Consider the following 17,692-nt stretch of genomic DNA (forward strand, 5'->3'; position numbering starts at 1 on the left):
GCCACGCCCCAATCAGGCCTCAGCTGGCCCTATATAGGAGGCTGGGAGCCAGGAGCTAACAGTCTCCTCTAGCTGTAGAGGGAGATGGGCCTGGCTACTGGGGAGCTAGAGAAGGTACTTGGAGGGGAGCAGGGCTGGAGGAAGGCCAAGGGAGCTGGGGAGCTCCAGCCTGGAAACCCCCCAGGCTGCGGCCTAGTATAAGGCCAAACAGGTACTGGGGTTGCAGGGGACAGCCCAAGGCTAGGCGGAGGCAGCAGGTCCAAACCCAACCTTGCCTGTGATGAGTGGTTTATACTGCAGTCTGCCCCAGGGAGCAGGGGCTAGTTGGTGACTGGCAGTAGCCTATGACTGAGGTGAGGTGGGGATAGGGGTGGGCGTTCCCTGGGGAGGGGAGACCCTAAGAGTGAGGGGTTACTGCCAGGGGCAGCATCCCAGATAACAGGGCACCAGAGTCCAGGGAGGGATGCAAGGGCCCAGTGGCACCGGGACACCGGCCTGCCGAGGGTGCTCCAAAGCTGGAAAATGAGCTAATTCCCAGGACACCAGCAGGAGGTGCCGCAGAGGTGAGTCCCACATTGCTACAGTGCCCAAGAAGAAAGACTGCAAAAGGGAAGGCAAGGGGGGAGTCCAGACTGAGACAGGGGTACAGTCTGAAAAGGAATATAGCTGGAACTGGAACCATTTGTAACCAATTTCTTTAGTGAAACTACCTTAGTTCACGTGTTTCATTTCATTTGCTTAATAATCTGATTTGTTCTGTATGTTACCCATTTTACCACTTAAAATCTTCACCTTTTATAATTAAAATTTGTTTTGTTAATTATTAAATCCTTTTTCTGTAATTTCTAACTTGGGGGAGGGTAAGAAATGTACACACCTTTCTCCACATTGAGGGAGGGGGCGAATTTCATAATATAACTTTGGGTCCGCTGCACCCTCAAGGGCAGTGGACAGCTGAGTGCTGGAGCAAGTCCCTTAAGCTGAGTCTTCCCAGAGCTGATCTGCAGCTGCGTGTAGCCCTGCCTGTGTGTGTGTTAGAGGGGGTTTAAGAGCCTGGCTCAGCAAGACAAGTTAAAGGGGCCCCACGCTGGCAGAACAGGTAGACTCAGTGGTATCTCAGCACATCAGGTGCCTTCCCAAGGGGTCCAACCTGTCACACTTAACTCCCATTGAAATCAGTGGGAGTTAGGTGTCTGAGGATCTTGGCCCTGGTGCAGTTCCCCAAAGGACCTAAGCAGATTGAAACCACTGGGATTTAGGTGCCTAACTTGACTGTAAATCCTAACAGCTGCCTAAATCTTAAGGTGCCTAAATACCTTTGAAAATCTGGCCCTAACCTCTGTGTCTATTTCCCCATCTATAAAAGAAAGGCAGTTACTTGCCTACCTACACGGAGCCAAATTCTGCTTAACGTACTTACATTGTCCTACTGAAGTCAGTGGAATTCTTGAATAAATGAGGTGAACAGGATTTGTCCCCTATATATGCCTGTGAACATCGTAAATCCTGTACATTTGCCAGTGTCATCTTTGCTCTGTCACCATTCCCGTTTTACAGATGGTAAAACAGACTTGCACAACTAAATATGAATGGTAAAAACATGGTAAGTGTTGACTCAAAAGAATATATATTTGTGCTGCTGATACTTAGGCATGGAGTTTTCAGCCTCACTCATCTGAAGAAGTGGTTTTTTTACCCACAAAAGCTTATGCCCAAATAAATCTGTTAGTCTTTAAGGTGCCACTGGACTCCTCATTGTTTTTGTTTGTTTTAAACAACTGCTTACTCTGTAGAAATTATTAACTTTCTTCCCAGATTCAGTGCAGAAGGCACAGCATTTCAGTAAATATTCCTGCAAATCTGATGTAACTTTTTTAAATAAGCATCAACATGGTTAGATTGTGTTTGTATGTTTTTACTTATTTAAATATAAGAAATATTACATCATTCATCTTAATTTAGGAAGGCTTTCAGTGTTTATTTAAAGAGGTGATACTGTCCCTCCCTTTAAGAGTGCATTGGATCTGGTCAGGATTTTGAAAACCATGACTGCAGACATCACATGCCATTTGACAGGAGAGGAGGATAGAAGAGTTGCTGTATTTGTTTGAATACTCAGGAACATATGAATGTACCTACTTCAGTGAGATTGCACCAAGTTGCCCAATTCTAAATTTTTCATAGCCAGGTGGGTAGGTCTAGACTGATACATAAATGTCCAGTGGAATTTTTAAAATTTGAAGTAATTTTAAGAAATTAGCTCTTCTGTTTGGCAGAAACTAAAGCTCATCATCTGAATTAAAAAACAACCAGTTTAAACATGAGTTCAGAAAAAGGGAAATATTTTTCTCAGCTATAATAGTGCTGTGTACCACTATAGTGCCTTTTATCTGAGACTCTCAAAGTGCTTTACAGTCATTAATGAATTAAAACCTTAAAGCACCTTGTGAGATGCCTTTAGATGAGTAGACTGAGACACCGAAAAGCTACGACAGTGAATGAGTAGCAGAGTGAAGTGTAGAATCTAGGAGTCTTAATTAGCATTCCCCTGCTCTAACCACTAGATAGCAATCAATTCCTAGGTGCTATCCAAACACTGATGATCCAAGTGGCTTGTAACAAAGCACTCCAAGCTTCAGAAAATATTGCACATTGATTTGTACTAAGCAGTCCGTCCCTTGGCCAAAGGATCTGATCATTAGGAATCTTGGGTCTCCTCGAAAAAAAGAGGAATAATTAAAAACCCATTTTTACTGCAGCTAGTACCATTATATTCTGATTAACATCAATCCTCATGTGTTAAGGATGAGAAGACTTTGACACTGATATTGCTACTGCTTGTTCTGTACAATCTAATTCATAATATTCTAGGAGAAAAATGCTAAAGCAACCAGAGAGCCAATTATACCCTCAGCTACCTGCCTGGTATTTTAATTTGCTCAGGCTTCTTCCATTTACATGTACATTACATTGATTGGGCGATGATTTTGAAACAAATCGATCAAAGGAGAACATGCTTTAATATCTATATCTTATCTCCACATTAAAGCTCTTTTATTGCATAATGATCCTTTCTAGAAGGAAAGCTTGAGTATCTTTTCGTTACTAACTCTATCACAGAGATAAATCTGCTTGTCTGGGAAAAATGTGTTTATTTTGGTTGTGAAATGAACTGTTTCTACCTTCTTCTGACCAGGGATTTAGGGAGTAAGAGCTTGATGGCTGCATGTTGATGATCTTTCCAGACAGCACAGTTTCTTGTCCCATCTTTTATGAAATTCCATGTAATCCAGGATGCTCTGTACATAGCAGGAGCCTTCCCATTTGGCTGTAGGTGAGTGGCTCCAAAAGAGGTCCCTTTTTGTTCACAGTTAATGTGCAAGGCAAAGAGTTACAGTAAGAATACAAGCTCCCCCAACCCACCCTGCTGACCTTTATTCTTGGAACATGAGGAAAGATTTGTTTTTAAATGATTAAATCAGCTATCCTTAATCAATATGGAAATGTCAGGCTTGCTCACTGTTTAGCTCCTAGCAAAACTCTTCTCTGGCTGCATCTAGTCTGGGGTTCTTGATGTTCTGCTACAGCATTTGGTTCACATCGATTCTCTCTTAGGTACTGATAATGCCCTCCCATAGTGAAACCCAGGGGAGGGCTAAAGCCAGGTAGAAAAATCCATTACTTTAAAACCAAGGAGTTTCTGCCACATTAGACAAGGCAGGTGGCTGTTGGCTCCCCATGGAGCTGGTACAGACTTTGTTTGCCTAACCTATGGTTTAATGCTGAGCTCTCCAAAGAAATCCCTGTGGCCCTAGAGGGTCTGAGCTTCTGCCAAGCCCCTTAGTTCTCTCTCTGCCCACCATGGCAGTTGTTCTGCTGTCTAGCTATCTACTCCAACCTCCCCCACTTGTGGGCTTGATAAGGCAGAGCCAACGGCAGCTCCAGGCACCAGCGCTCCAAGTGCATGCCTGGGGCGGCAAGCCGTGGGGGGCACCCTGCCGGTCCCTGAGAGGGCGGCAGTCAGGCAGCCTTCGGTGGCATGCCTGCGGGAGATCCGCCGGTCCTGCCGACTCAGCAGCAATTCGGCGACGGGTCCCCCGAAGCCGCAGGACTGGCGGACCTCCCGCAGGCATGCCGCCAAAGGCAGTCTGCCTGCCGTGTTTGGGGCGGCAAAAAAGCTAGAGCCGCCCCTGGGCAGAGCAAGTGATTGTTTAGCTGGGAAGTCCCTGAAGGTTTCCAGGAATATGATGCCACAGAAAGTGTCTGTTCCACAGCTCTGCTCTTTGCTCTCCAAAACACACAGGCCCAGATTCTCAAAGGTACTTAGGCTCCTAATTTCTATTGAAATTAATGGAAGTTAGGAGCCTAAACCCCTTTGAGACTGGGCCTTAAATATTATGGATGGGATCCACAAGGGCACTTAAGTGCCTAAGTCCCATTTTTAGGTGCCACCAGGGTTGGCTGTAGCTTTTTTGCCGCCCCAAGCAAAAAAAAAAAAAAACCAAAAAAAACTGGTAGCCGCACGGAGCGTGGGGAGGGTGGTCAAGGCAGCTCACAGAGGGGGTGAAGGGAGGCGCCTGCCCGCTCCCTCTGGGTTGCAGCCCGCTCGCAGCCAGGAGAGAGGGGCTCCCACCTCTGGCCTTGGGGTGCCTCTCCTGGCCGGCCCCGGGGGCTGCAGGAGGTGCTGGCTCAGCCACTCCTCTAAAGGCGGCTCGGCCTGGCTGGGCTCGGAGCGGCATGGGCGGCGGAGGCCACTGCAGGTGGCAGGGAGTGGCGCGTCCTGGGAGCCCTGCGGCACAGTGAGTGGTGGGGATCGCTAGTTCCTGCCCCTCTGGGCTGGGGTCCGTGCCCCTGCAGGGCTGGGCTGGGACTGGCGGAGCGTGGGGAGCCGGTCAGGGTATCTGGAGCTGCGGACCGGGCTGCCAAAGCAAAAAAAAAAAAAAAAAGAACCACGGCAGGGTGGCCGGACTGTGCCACCCCAAGATTGGCTGGAATGCCGCCCCTTACAATGTGCCGCCCCAGGCACGTGCTTTCTTGTCTGGTGCCTGGAGCCGGTCCTGGGTGCCACTGCAACCCACAAAACTCCCGTTCGGCTGCTGACTACTCCATAGGCATCTCAGCACCCATGTTTTTTGCAGTAAAAATTCCCTAGGCATCTGTGTTCCTGCCTCTGAGGATGTGAGCTGCAACCTCACTCTGGTGTTTAGGCACCTATTTCACCCCTAAGCTCCAGACCGATCCAGGGACTGAGGAAAAGATAAGCACTCTTGGCCTAAATCATGTGGGACCCACTCCCATAGACTTGCTCAGAGGCTGCCTAGCTCCATACAAAACAGCCAGAATGCAGGGGAGGAGAAGACTCCCTTTATAACAGGGGTTCTCAAACTAGGGGTCATGACCCCTCAGGGGGTCACGAGGTTATTACGTGGGGGGTTGTGAACGATCAGCCTCCACCCCCAAAAGCCTGCTTTGCCTCCAGCATTTATAACACCTAACTTCCAGTGGGACATTTGAGGAGGAAATAGGACCATGCTATGTAATGCCAAGGAAATGCACTGGACTAGGAGAGCTTTCTAAGGAGAGAAATAATGAAAGGTCTGCTGAAAAATCAGGGACAGTTCCACTTAAATAGGGAGAGATGGGGTGGTGCTGGGGTCTGCCCTCTGGGGCAGGGCTGTGAGAGCTCAGTGGTTTGAGCATTAGTCTCCTAAACCCAGGGTTGTGAGTTCAATCCTGGAGAGGGCTATTTAGGAATCTGGGGCAAAAATCTGTGGGGGGTTAGTCCTGCTTTCAGCAGGGGATTGGACTATATGACCTCCTGAGGTCCCTTCTAACCCTGATGTTCTATGACATAGATGTACCATGGGGGGTGTGGCTGTAGCATGTGACTTTTTTGCAGGGGCAGGAAAGAGCACACATGGCAGGAGACCGGAATGGGGATGGCAATGGGATGCGACACTCATGGAAGCTGGGAGAGCATGGTGGTGGCAGACGGCTTGGGTGAGTGGTAAAGGGATGCAGCCTTGGTGAGTTGCTCACTGGCATGTGAGGGGTGCGGCCACAGCATGGGACATGTGGGGTGAGAGGCTAAAATGCGTGGCTGTGGCAGACAGCTCTGGCATGGGAGGAGAGGGGCTGTGGGCTGGCATGCAGCGGGCTGGCCTTGGCCTTTGAGGTGAGGGGGCTCAGGCATGTGGGTCCAAGAAGGGTGGCTCTAGAGTGTGGGGCTGAGGTGAGGGACAGGGGTGCCCTTGGAGTGCAGGGCCAGAGTCTGTGGCCACTGAGGGGAGGGGGCTGAGACGGGGGGGCTCAGGCAGGTGGGTCCAAGGCAGGGGGTAGGAGGGTGGGGCTGAGGTGAGGGACAGGGCGGGGGCTGTGGCCAGTGGGGGGGGGGGGGCTCGGGAGGGTGGGTCTGAGGTGAGGGGCAGGGCGGGGGCTGTGGCCAGTGAGGGGAGGGGGGCTCGGGAGGGCGGGGGTGAGGGGTGGGGGTTGTGGCCAGTGAGGGGAGGGGGCTGAGACGGGGGGCTCAGGCAGGGGGCTCGGGAGGGCGGGGGCTGAGGTGAGGGGCAGGGCGGGGTCTGTGGCCAGTGAGGGGAGGGAGGCTCGGGAGGGTGGGGCTGAGCTGAGGGGCAGGGCGGGGTCTGTGGCCAGTGAGGGGAGGGGGGCTCGGGAGGGTGGGGCTGAGGGGTGGGGGCTGTGGCCAGTGAGGGGAGGGGGCTGAGACGGGGGGCTCAGGCAGGGGCTCGGGAGGGTGGGTCTGAGGGGAGGGGCAGGGCGGGGGCTGTGGCCAGTGAGGGGAGTGGGGGCTCAGGAGGGTGGGGCTGAGGGGAGGGGCAGGGCGGGGGCTGTGGCCAGTGGGGGGAGGGGGGCTCGGGAGGGTGGGGCTGAGCGGAGGGGCGGGGGCTGTGGCCAGTGGGGGGAGGGGGCGGCTGAGGGAGCCCTGGGGGGCGGGGGGCGAGTCACGCGGCGGCCGAGGCGAACGGCCCCGGAGTCTCCAGGCCCCGCCCCCGTTCCCGGCGGCCCCGCCTCCCGGCCTGGCGCGGGGCTCGCGTCTCTGCCAAGGCCGCAGCCGCCGGCCCGGGTAAGGAGCGCGCGGCCGGGGCCTCGCTCTCCCCGAGGGCCGCGTGGGGCTCGGGCGGCAGCGCCCATTGCTGGCGGGCGGCGCCGAGGCCGTGCCGCGGGAGCCAGGGGAGGAAGCGCTCGGGCCCGAGTCCCCGCAGGGCGCCAGCGGGGCGGGACCGACTGGGCCCAGCGCGGCTCCCCGGGCCTCTGCCTGCGCCGAGCGAGCGGAGCCCCGCGGGGCTGCCCCCTCCCCGGCAGGGGTGCGCTGCGAGGTAGCGCCCGGGGGAAGGCTGGGGCCCAGCTGAGCTGTTACCGCGCGAGGAGACTGAGAGTCTCGTGGCCCCTGTCCCGAAACCGCCTGCGCTGCAGCGGTCCAAAAACGCTGCTCAAGTTCATCTAACTAAACGTGTGTGAAGGAGATGCGGTCAGTCCATCTCGGCCTGTTTTCTTTCCTTCACATACCTGTGTGGTTGCTGAGGGCAGGCTGGCTGATTGTACTTTCCTAGTGACATTGAGCTGTGTTTTAACACGAATGGTGGGGATATTCATGTGCTTCAGTATTGGCAGGATCAGACTCACCAATATCTACCCTACTAGTAGTGATGTGTTTGATCGTGGGTCACTGGGAGACACTAGCTTTGTTGTTTTTCATGCTGTCGTGATTTCTTTGACCCCTATCACTATACTCTCTGAGCATTCCCATAAGGTAGGAGAGTGTTATCCCCATTTTACAGATGGTGAAACCAAGGCACAGAGGGTAGGAGCAAAACTCCCAGCCTTGTTAGAAACACTTGTGCTAGTGGGGCTTGAGCTAGCACAGGGAAAATAGCAGTGTGGATTTTGTGGCTTTAGAAGCAACCCAAGTGTGTGCCTAGGGAGTCAGATGGGCTTGAAAGCTGCTATGTCCACGCTGCTATTTTTAGCATACTTGCTAACTTGACTCTTTCTACCTGGACTGTGAGGCTCTCTCTCAGCTCTAGTGTAGACATCCCCTAAGTCTCTTTGGGTATGTCTGCACTGGAGCTGGAGTATGTCCCTAGGGTTTCAGACAGGATTGTATGTGTGTGACTAGCCTGTCCTGGTGCCTGTGCAGTTGTGGCTATGCTGTGACTTTTAGTGTGCTAACTTGATCAAAGCTAATACCAATATGTCTACCTGAACTGGAAATTACACCTCCACCTACCGTCACAGGAGGTCTGTGGTGGGCTGTAAAATAAGTTCACATTGAACCTTTTTTGCTTGCTTTCCAGTAAACCCAGTTCCTTAGCTGCAAAACCATGCTACTTTTCCCAGGAAAAAGTATTTCCGTTTTTGTTTTAAAGTTGCTCCCTATTAATTTCATTGGGTGACCCCTAATTTTTGTGTTGTGTGAAGGGGTAAATAACAGTTCCCTATTCACTTTTTCCACACCAGTCTCTTTTTTTTTGTAAACCTCTCTCTTATCCCCTCTTAGTTGTATCTTTTCTAAGATGAACAGTACCTGTCTTTTTAATCTTTCCTCATATGGAAGCTGTTCTTCCCCCCCGCCCCCTTCTCTATACTACTTCCAATTCTAATGCATCTTTTTTGAGATGGGGGGGGCACCAGAACTTACTGCCATTTTCAAAGTGCGGGCTTGATATGAGTGTGGGTGGTGGTAGAAGAGGACATACTCAATTTGTGAAATCAAAGTCTGAAGTCTGGTTAACAAGTGAGCTTGTTAAGAAATTAAACAAACTTGCTTTTATGTCATGAAGATGAAGTCTCCAGCTTCCATCTTTTGTGTTAGCCCAGATGCGTTGGCCAAAATTCTTGTTTTGGATAGTTACAATTTGCCCCCTCTATTCCTTTCAATTGCAATATAGTATTTTTCACTGCTTTTCCTAAACTGTTCTGCAGTGTTTCTGTTAAATTGCTGTATTTTTTTGTGGTGGGTGAAATGATATGCAGAACTAGGGGGGATCTCTTGGCTCCCAAACTGCTGGTCATTTTTCTTAAATAATGCTTCTTGAGTTAAAATGTTGGTTCTGAACTGAGAACCCAGCTGTCACCCTGCCAAGAGTCTGAACTGTCTCTTAAAGTTCTGTGGCGCATACTGTAGCCGCTTGGTTCCTTCCCACTGTTGTTCCAGCCTTGCCTCTGCTCTTTGCCCCCATGCTCCACACCAATTCTCCCAGATCTCTCCAAAATGTTATCTTTCTATATTAGTTGGATAACTTTTACTAGTTAATTAGCACTTGAGGAATTTAAGGCATAATCTATTTTCTGTCTAAATGTGTATGCATTGTGTCAAAATGGAGGTCTTACTCCAAAGCAGTACTACTTGTGTAACTTTTTATTGCACTCTTAGAATGTGTCAGTAAAGTATTTTTCCCTTCTCATTCTGGAGCACAAACGCTAAAACCAAACAAGTTGAAATAGCTAACTTTTTCTTAATGCATTTGTAAAGTTTATCTGTTTTGTTTTGTTTTAACTTGTTCTGTTTTTTCTTATGGTTGGGAAGGTGTCATTGGTTCGGTTCATGTTAACCCCCTTATCTTTTCTTTGTTTCCCCTCCCCAGATTGTGGGTTAGTCCAAGAATGAACAAATATACGAAGCCTTATGTTGAGAAGACCACAAATCTTGAAAAATTCAGCCCTGTGATTCTTGCTGAAATTGAGGAGCTCTTTGAGAAGAAGTTCTCATATACAAAACCACCGAATAGTGATTGGAAGCTGCCAGATTCCAGTGATGTGTTTACCTGCAATCACAAAGAATTCAATACACTCCTTGCTCTGAAGGACTCCATGAATGAAGTCAAAAACCAACTAAGTGATAAGAAATTGGATGTATGGCATCAGCACACTTCCTTCACCAACAAAGCTGGGATAATCATTACTCATGTGAAGAAGTCTGTGAATGCTGAGTTGTGTACCCAGGCTTGGTGCAAATTCCATGAGATTTTGTGCAGTTTCCCCCTTCTCCCGAAAGAAGCTCTTCAGAATGGAGAACTCAATTCTGTCCATCTCTGTGAAGCACCTGGTGCTTTTATAGCCAGTCTCAATCACTACATAAAATCCCATCACATTCCCTGCGATTGGAACTGGGTAGCCAATACCCTAAACCCATATCATGAAGCAAATGACACCCTTGTGATGATTATGGATGACCGACTTATTGCAAATACCTTGCCATGGTGGTATTTTGGTCCAGATAATACTGGGGATGTGATGACATTGAAACATCTAACTGGACTTCAGCACTTCATAAGTAATATGACCACTGTTCACTTGGTAACTGCTGATGGGAGTTTTGATTGCCAAGGAAATCCAGGTGAACAAGAAGCGCTTGTCTCACCTCTACATTACTGTGAAGCAGTCACTGCTTTAATGATCCTTGGCAATGGTGGCTCCTTTGTTTTGAAGATGTTCACTTTATTTGAACATTGTTCTGCCAATCTGCTTTTTCTGCTAAATTGTTCCTTCGAGGAGGTCCATGTCTTTAAACCTGCCACTAGCAAAGCCGGGAACTCTGAAGTCTATGTAGTTTGTCTTCATTACATGGGCAGAGAGGCCATCCATCCTGTGCTGTCCAAGATGATGCAGAACTTTGGAACAGAAATGGTTAACAAAGCACTCTTTCCCCAACATATGATTCCAGAATCTTTTCTTAAAATGCATGAAGAATGCTGTGCATTCTTTCACAAGTACCAAATAGAGACTATATCTGAGAACATCCGGCTCTTTGAGAGCATTGGGGAAGCAGAACAAGTAAAGCTGAACAACTTAAGGGACTGTGCAGTGGAATTTTTCATGCAAAGATTCCACCTGAAACACATTACAAGAAATAACTGGCTAGTGAAGAAATCTCGTGTAGGCTGCAGCATGAATGCAAAATGGTTTGGACAGAGGAACAAATATTTTAGTACATACAATGAAAGAAAGATGCTGGAATCCCTGACATGGGAAGATAAAGTGGCCAAAGGCTATCTTAATCATTGGACTGAAGAGCACACTTTAGGTAATGCTGGGAAAAGCTGCATTTTGGAAGGGTCATCCTGTAACCTTGAATGTAATTTATGGTACATCCTGGAGGGAAAGAGGCTGCCAAGAGTAAAATGTTCTCTATTCTGTGAGGGTGATGTCTTGAAGAATCTCAATGAAGCCATTAAAGAATCATTAGTAGGCAAACTAAAAACTAGTTCCTTTTCCAGACGAACACAGCAACCATGTCATTCTTGCAATGTTCTTACTGAGGCACTGATACTATCGGAGTTGTCTAGCCTTACCAAGTACCATCAGAAGGTACCAAATGAAGGATGCAGTGACCAAATCAAGTGTCTCGTGGTGGGCTTTCCGTCTCTTTGTGACATCAAAAGCCAGTCCAACATGGAAGTTAGGCTCCTGGAGTCAGCCACACTCTTGACTTTCAGCTGTTCTTTGCTTCATGATGGAGAGCCAAAATATCAGCAGCATCTTTTAGACTGCCTTCTGCGTGCGATTAATCAGCTTCAACTGGGAGATGCTTTGATTCTGCCTGTTCTTTCTTGTTTTACACGCTTCACAGCTGGCCTGATTTTTGTACTGCACGGCTGTTTCAGCTACATCACATTTGCTTGCCCCATATCCTCTGAACCTCTAGGGACCAGTGCTGTTCTATTGTGTATTGGCTATCGAGGTCTTCCAAATCCAGTTGTTGAGTACCTGCAGCACCTGAATAAACTAATTAGCTCTTTGCTCAGCTCAGACTCTCCCCAGCAGGTTTTGCAGTTTGTCCCTATGGAGATGCTTTTGAAAGGCATGCTGCTTGAGTTTTTATGGGATTTGAATACTGCCATTGCAAAGAGGCAGCTCCATTTGATTGTACAAGTTGAACAGCAGCAAATGTCGAGTAATCTTTAATTTTGGTGATTCTAGAATCGAATTGGTAGATGTTGTTTCAAAGAAGATTCACTTCACTGGCTCTTTAAAGTTCTTAAATTTTTTCTTTTGCTAGTGTGAATATCACTTCATTTTAAAACAGTGGGATTTATTTTAATGTTGGTATCTAAACAGTTCTACAGTACTGCCTTATGGTATTAGGTGTTGCCATACAATCCTGTAAGCATGGGGGTTATTCTACATGGTGGGGAAATTGTGAAGCAAAATGAAGGACTGAAATTCTGGAGAAAGGGGAGTTCTTCTAGGTAATACCTTTGTGCCTTTGTACAATCTTGTCTCTCCCCATCTAGGTCCTCTTCCCTCCATATAGGCATAACCTCACAATGACTCTATTTCTGTGAAGAGATCTGAATGGAGCTTAATTGATGCCACTCCTTATCAGCCAGTAGAGGCTGCTAATTGTACCCCTTTCACACTGTCACACACTGTTAATTCCAGAGTTTTGGGGACCCAAATGTGGTATTCAAACTTGTTAGCTGATAGCCTTTCCAAGCTAGCTGATCTTCCCTTTTGATTAAAAAGAGGCTATCTATGCTGTCGCCTGCAGAAAGAATTGGAAACCTTTAAAAAGATCTCTAGAGTTTGCTGAATACACAACCATATTGAGATCAATCTAAGATTTGCTTCAGAAATTCAATTTGATAAGCTGTTGCCTTAGCTGATCTGCAGCCATGCTGGCAAAGGCCTCAGGTTTTCAGAAGTGACCGACTAGTGATTTGGATGTCTCCACTTTTGTTGCCCAACTTTAGGCACTAAAGAAGGTTGACTTTTCAGAGTTCAGGTCTTCACCATTTTCTGAAAATTTAGCCCCCCTTTAATTTCAAGTTGGGCACCTGCTGGCAGCCGCCAGAATGCTAAGTGATGCCATTTATAACATCCCACCATGTAGGCCCAAGGTCAGATGTAAAGCACAAGGGAGACTGGTTTTCATATAAGGAATTTTGTGATCGCAGAATCCCAAGTTACAAATCCTTGCTTTTTCAGCGGTGTATAGGAGGGAATCTTGACATCTGGGTTCTGTTCCCATCTATGAAATTGACTTGCCATCAACAAGTCATTTCACCTCCCTATGCCTCCATTTCCCCATCAGTATAATGGCCATAATACCATTTCAGTCTCCAGAGTGTTTGATGATTCATTCATAAAGAGTTTGAGAACCTTGGGTGAAAGTGAGAACTGCCTATTGTTGTCTACTATGGTAGCTGTCAGCAGGTGACCCACAACTACTGATTTTTAATTAGAAATCTTATCAAGTGCAGTTTATAAATAGCAAATAGTATATCCCACTATGTGAATGTTGGAAGCATGGAACTGAGAAAAAATGAATGAAACTTATTAGAAAAGAAGTATGTTACTTGATTTGATCCTTTTAGGAGTAAAATGAAAGAGAAAATGAGTAATTGACACCACTGTCCCTTTAAGGAAAATCAGGTTTTACTTTTTCATATTGCTCCTTTAAGATTTCATTTTGATATCTAATTAATTTTCATTAAAACGTAGTCTCCAAGATTCTAATTTACATAGGAGACCTGCCCAGATAGAGAGAAATGGTATTTAAAGGGGAAACTTATGGATTTAATGTTGGTATAAAAATAGCATAAATGAGTGCATGTGAGAGAAAGGGGTTAGTAAAAGAAAAGACAGCCTCCTGATTAATTACCAGTCACCTGTGGAAGTACTTCTAATTACATAAGGTAGGAGCTTGAAGGATATTTGATTACCAATGGGAATTAAAAGCACTGTTGAAAAACTGTTTTGTCTGATGGTGCTGTGCACTTAATAGTCTTTCTTGTCACTTTGGAAGGGGTGGAGTGTAATTAACATTTTGTTTTGCTTTTTGTTTACTGTGTTTGAAAGGTTTGTGAGTTGGTAGCTGAAGTCTAACTCATTTTATAACATTCTATACAGACTTTGTTTTCTGAAAGTATGCAGAAGGGGATCTGTTTGGCTTCCCCCAAACTTCTCAAATTGGTCACATTGTTCATTTTAACTTAATTTAAATTAACTTCCTGTAGTTGCTCTGTGGAGATGAAGAGAGCCTTGCCTCCTGTCAATCACAGGCAAGCAAAACAGTTCAGCAGATCCTCGGGATCAAGAGACTAGAGGCAGCAAAAGCCTCTCCAGTAAGTGATTCTGAAAACTTAGGAAATTTTTTAAGAGGACCTGAGGGGCCAAAAAGGAGGCAACATTGAGGAACAAAAGAAAATGACGGGGAAAGGAACAGAGACCTGTAATGAGAAAAAGAAAAGGGGGAAAGGATATATGAGGGTATAGTGGATCTGAGAGGACAGCATGATGATAACTTCAGGAACAGTACCATAAATTCAGTCTTCACAAATGATCCTTCTGTTTCCCTGTATTTGGGAGAATGAACAAAATAGAAGTATTGCCGTCCATCAAAAAGCAGTGTTCCCTCTCCCTGTCCCCTTTGTAATTGTGGGATTAGAGGGTTACCTTAACCTGTTTGTATCCTGCTCTAGCCAACCCATCTGGGAAAGCACCTCTTCTGAAGCAGGAGCACATACCCATGTATCTGGAAGTATTGTAGATGTATGTTTACATTGTCACAATCTATATTTTGGAGTACTAAAACGTCAAAAGGTCCCCCATATAGTTGGTCAACTCAAATCTAGACATCAGTTCTTTCTGGGCTTAACAGGACATCTGTAACTTTAGAAATCTGACTTCTGTCTGTGTGTGGTGTGTTTTTTTTTTTTTTTTTTTTTTTTTTTTTTTAACCTACTGTTACTACAAGTAAATCCCAGAGATGACTATACCTTTAGGACAAATAGAAAAAACTTTTTTCTCTTTTTTTTTTTTTTCTTTTTTTCTTCCAATTGTCTGCTTTGTACCTTTTGACAGCACTCTGTCAGTTTGTTTTCCTTCCACCATCAGTCAGTATACCCCATCTGTATGGGCCTTTCACATAGCAATGGTGGGAGATGGGCGCTTTTTTTTTTTTTTTTTTAAAGAAATGTGGTTGTAAAGCCACAAAAATTGTTAGATGAAAGGACAGGGCTAACTGTCTCTGGTTTAATTTGTAAAGATTTTGTACTTGATTTGGCTCCTGCCTAAGAGCCTATTTGACTATTGATTTCAAAAACGTACACTGCTTTAGAATAAGAGTAGGTGAAATTTAAATCAAGTATCTACCCAGTGAAAGGACTCTGTTTAGTTACGTGCATTAAGGTTTGGAGACTTGCCACTTTTTATTTGTATTGTAAATTATTATATTTAACTTTGTGTGTGTGTGTGTGTGTATACACGCATGCATATACCTGTGCATATTCAAATGAAGTTATATAAAAAGCCTGCTGGTTTTCCAATTTGATTTCTATAAGGCATAATGAGATTTACTGTATGAAATCTTGTCCTCTGCTAAAATTATATTAATTGCTGTCTATTCAACTTAATTTAAGTTAGATCAGTCAAATTACTAGTAGAATAAGTAGACTGTGGTAGAATTACTGGACATTAGAAAAGCAATTTGGGACTTAAAGGAAAAGGACTTTGGTATGAGCTATCTGAACAGCTTATGCAGAAGAAACAGAAAAGTCTTATGTTCTGGTTGTTAAACTGAGATCTTGAGCTAGGGTGTGGAATATTCTTAAATATTGATTCATTGGGATGCACAATGTAACCATAACACTCTATCCTATGGGGTGGAAGTCTTTTTACCTTATTGTGTAACATTTCTTTTGAGATTTTAGTCCTTGAACTTGAATTATTTTCAGCACATTATTTTGGAAAAATAAACTTAGCATAATGTTTGTTTCTCTTGCTATTTGTATTTGGATGCCACTAAAATATGTCAGTGTGGCTATTCATGTAGGCTGACAGATTGTGGGAGGCACTTGTTTTCTGGACACGACAGCTTTGCAAATTTTCTACTTGTGTATGGAAAGTAACCTTTTTTTCTTTACAATGGGCATATGAAATACAATTAGTTTTTTTTCTTTCTCCTAATATCTTCAATCACTGGTGTAAAGGGTGGGTGAAAAGATTTTTGTGCCTGGATTACTAAAGTTTCATGACAATGTTACCAGACTGAGATAAGGGAAAACATTTTCATGGTTGTCTTGCTGAAAACTTGGTTTGGTTTCTTCCTTTTAAACTTCAGCTCAGCTAGCAAAAAGTACTAACTGGACAGGATGAAATAAACATATAGGCCCAAATGAAGTTGCATCTATTTATATCAGAAGTGAATTCAGCCCATGATTCCTTATCAGTAACTGTTTATTATACAGTAATTTGGATTGCTGTGTAATTCTCTTCCAGTTACACAAATGTTGGCAATTCTGAAATTTATTCTGAGCTTTAAAAGCATACCAACTTTGTATGGAGATTCTGGATGGGTACAGAGACAACTGGCTTGTAACAAAGCATAATTTGCTGTTACAATAACTGTCTCGCTAAACAGTCTTTCTGTCCGTCTGTACAGGCTGATTAAACTTGCTCACTGGGCCCCTGTCTAGTAGATTTGCCCAACCTTGCTTGATAAAGGTTCCTTGAGAAGTAGGCTCTGTGGGATTTACCACCTTGCGTGACCATTTAGTGTGTGTGTGTGCATGTGTTAATGCTGCTGAGATTTGCAGTCCTACATCAGATTGAAAGGGCTTGCTTTATAACTGAGTGGATGTGTTTGTTTTGTTTGGGGGTGGAGTATTTATGGGTATAAAGATTAAGGAATGCTGGCTGAAGCTGGCTACTGCATTTCTCTGTTGACCTCTGTACATTTATGCATGTAAAGAGAGATTGTTTTTTTTATTTTTAAAGGGGCGGGGTGACACTTACGTATTTGGAAATAAAATCTTATTTTTCTCTGACCATTCGTTTCCGTGTTTAGACTCCTATCTATATATGGAACAGAAAAATTAAACTGAGTAGCAGACTAGAGAGGCATAAAAATGTTTTAATATTTACTTATTTATTTTCAGTTACTTGAGTCACTCGTTTTCCTTTCCCAAGCTAGGGTTGCCAACTTTGGTTGGATGAATTCCTGGAGATTTCATCACATGACATAATCTTATAATTCCTGGAGAGTCCAGGACAATCCTGGAGGATTGGCAACCCTATCCCCAGCCTGCCAATCTCATCTGTCTCCAGGCATGTATCCTATGTTCATCAGAATGGTATCTGAGCATCCTGGTTAGTGGCGGCCAGTCAGTACACTTCTAGTCTTTAACTTTCACTTTTCATTTTACCTTTGCAGTTCACCATTAAGAAACAAGTAACTTTCAGATGGAGACATGGGCAGAACCATGTGCTGGATGCCTGAATAGAATCCAGTTTCTTATGCCTCGCTTACTATTGCTCGCACACTCCCATATACAGTAATTTCCTCTAAAAGCAACATTTTGTCCTGGGGATCTCCAGTCTCTCTTGGTCACAAAAAGCCTCTCAGCTGTGAGAAGCCCATTATGATATACTTCTGTCTGCAGAGTATTTTTATTAAACCCTAGCTTAATGTTTCTGGTTGTCTTAAGTGCTGGATACCAATGACTGGTATTGTGCAGAGGTAGCTGCATGCCTTTTATTTCTCAAGGTCAGCTCTACTATACTAACAAGTGTTCCAGCTGACTTCCTTTGTCTGCATGGATGGCAAATCTTTCCCGGATCTGCTTTCAAAACATGGAGAATGTTAAATTGTATGAATATTTAACTAATTTTTCCTCTTACTGCTCTGTAAGTGAAGGGGGAAGGTTCAGATTAGAAGCAGGGAGGCAGTTCT

General features: G+C 45.4%; 2 protein-coding genes across 7 annotated transcripts in view; both read left to right on the forward strand.

The window, feature by feature from the left end:
- The first annotated feature begins 415 nt into the window (after positions 1–415).
- Positions 416–16,788, forward strand: CMTR2 (cap methyltransferase 2). Of its 6 annotated transcripts, none has more exons than XM_065567805.1 (2): positions 416–563; positions 9,603–16,788. In XM_065567805.1, exon 2 carries the CDS (start codon positions 9,622–9,624, stop codon positions 11,920–11,922), a length of 2,301 nt encoding a protein of 766 aa, XP_065423877.1. In that variant the 5' UTR covers positions 416–563; positions 9,603–9,621; the 3' UTR covers positions 11,923–16,788. The 6 variants fall into 6 exon arrangements, with proteins under 6 accessions (XP_065423877.1, XP_065423876.1, XP_023966965.2 ...); XM_065567804.1 differs by lacking the exon at positions 416–563 and adding an exon at positions 6,078–6,175; XM_024111197.3 differs by lacking the exon at positions 416–563 and adding an exon at positions 6,947–7,081.
- The window catches only part of HYDIN (HYDIN axonemal central pair apparatus protein), a 446,593-nt gene continuing 435,881 nt past the window's right edge, over positions 6,981–17,692 (forward strand). The window contains exon 1 of the mRNA XM_065567801.1: positions 6,981–7,081. The gene's annotated coding sequence lies outside the window, so the exon portion shown is untranslated. The remainder of the gene's footprint in view (positions 7,082–17,692) is intronic.

Source organism: Chrysemys picta, chromosome 14, assembly GCF_011386835.1.
Source record: "Chrysemys picta bellii isolate R12L10 chromosome 14, ASM1138683v2, whole genome shotgun sequence".
Taxonomy (NCBI): Eukaryota; Metazoa; Chordata; order Testudines; family Emydidae; genus Chrysemys; species Chrysemys picta.